Here is a 1,109-nt window from a genome sequence, read left to right on the forward strand (position 1 = left end):
CGCCCTGCAGCACAGGGCCCTGGTCTGCTTGGTAGGCGCCGTGGGCTTGCTGGCCGGGTGATGGGCTGTGGGACCAGGCTCATGCTGACCTGCTATCCTACAGGGAGGGCCCCAGCCAAGGCTCAGCGCCTCCGACCTGCTGCTCCTCGGGGTCCTGGTGTGTGACATGGACGCTTCCAGCATCGTGGCAGCAGACCCCCATGTGCTGCAGAATCTGCAGCATTGTCCCCGGCTCACAGCTGCCCAGCAGGCTGCCCTCAACAGGCTGCTGGCCAGTGGCAGGACCATCCTCGGGTGGGTGGGGGCCCCTCCCTTCTGCCTAGGCCTCCCCTCCTGCAGATGAGAGAAGAGGCAGCCTGGGGGTTGATGTTCACAGCCCCACTGACCTCCAAGTCTGACCCAGCTCATGCCCCACACCGACCCTGCAGCCCATGGGGTACCCAGAGACCTGGGGTGGGAGTGTCCACCGGGCAGGCCCTGGGAACAGCACTCGGGGAGGGCAAGTGGCCTGACGGGTCCCGGCGCTGCTCAGAAACCGACTCGGAGCCCCCTTTGCACACCAGGCCCCCCAGCTCCTGGAACCTGGAGAGGCTGCGGGCTCTAGGACGCCTGGCATCATACATAAGCCCCGGGCTGTGGATGCAAGTGAAGGAGGTAGGTCAATGCCCCAGGTGGAGTGATGGGGGGGAAGGGGGATCCAGCCGACCTTCCACCAGCCTGTCCAGCCCTGAGGGCCGGCCTGCAGCCACTCTGATACCCAAGTGGTGTCCCCAGTCATTCCCCGTCATGGAGTTTCTGTCTGAGGGGAAGGAGAAGGGAACAAGTGGCCCTCCCCAGGGTGTGGACTCTCCAGGCCCGCCCGCCAGGCCGTGGGCCTGGACTTCTTCCGCAGCATAGTGGCCGCGTGCCGGGCAGGGCAGCTCAGGCAGCGTGATGCCAGGCGCTTTGTCACCAGCTTCCTCGAGGCCAAGTCCAAGGCGGTGTCCTCACCGTCCAAGCGGGACACAGGTCAGTGTGGCCACCATGGCCTGGGGATGCTGCATTCCCCTCCGCTTGGGTTTCTCATCCTGCAGTGGGGGCCCCAGAGGCATGGCACCCTCTGCCTGGAC

At 66.0% G+C, this 1,109-nt stretch overlaps 2 protein-coding genes across 2 annotated transcripts in view; one reads left to right on the forward strand and one right to left on the reverse strand.

Annotated features, from left to right (window-relative positions):
* LOC104992442 (mesothelin-like protein) overlaps nt 1-731 on the forward strand; it is a gene marked incomplete at its 5' end in the record, with an annotated part of 7,080 nt that extends 6,349 nt beyond the window's left edge. Inside the window, 3 exons of the mRNA XM_010845331.1 lie at nt 104-294; nt 429-654; nt 717-731. Of these exons, the coding sequence (XP_010843633.1) occupies nt 104-294; nt 429-654; nt 717-731 (432 nt within the window). The remainder of the gene's footprint in view (nt 1-103; nt 295-428; nt 655-716) is intronic.
* Nucleotides 732-774: 43 nt separating this feature from the next.
* LOC104992452 (mesothelin-like) overlaps nt 775-1,109 on the reverse strand; it is a gene marked incomplete at its 5' end in the record, with an annotated part of 4,243 nt that continues 3,908 nt past the window's right edge. The window contains 2 exons of the mRNA XM_010845344.1: nt 775-799; nt 991-1,103. Coding sequence (XP_010843646.1) covers nt 775-799; nt 991-1,103 — 138 coding nt within the window. The remainder of the gene's footprint in view (nt 800-990; nt 1,104-1,109) is intronic.

Source organism: Bison bison, unplaced genomic scaffold (genome assembly GCF_000754665.1).
Source record: "Bison bison bison isolate TAMUID 2011002044 unplaced genomic scaffold, Bison_UMD1.0 scf7180017848471, whole genome shotgun sequence".
NCBI lineage: Eukaryota > Metazoa > Chordata > Mammalia > Artiodactyla > Bovidae > Bison > Bison bison.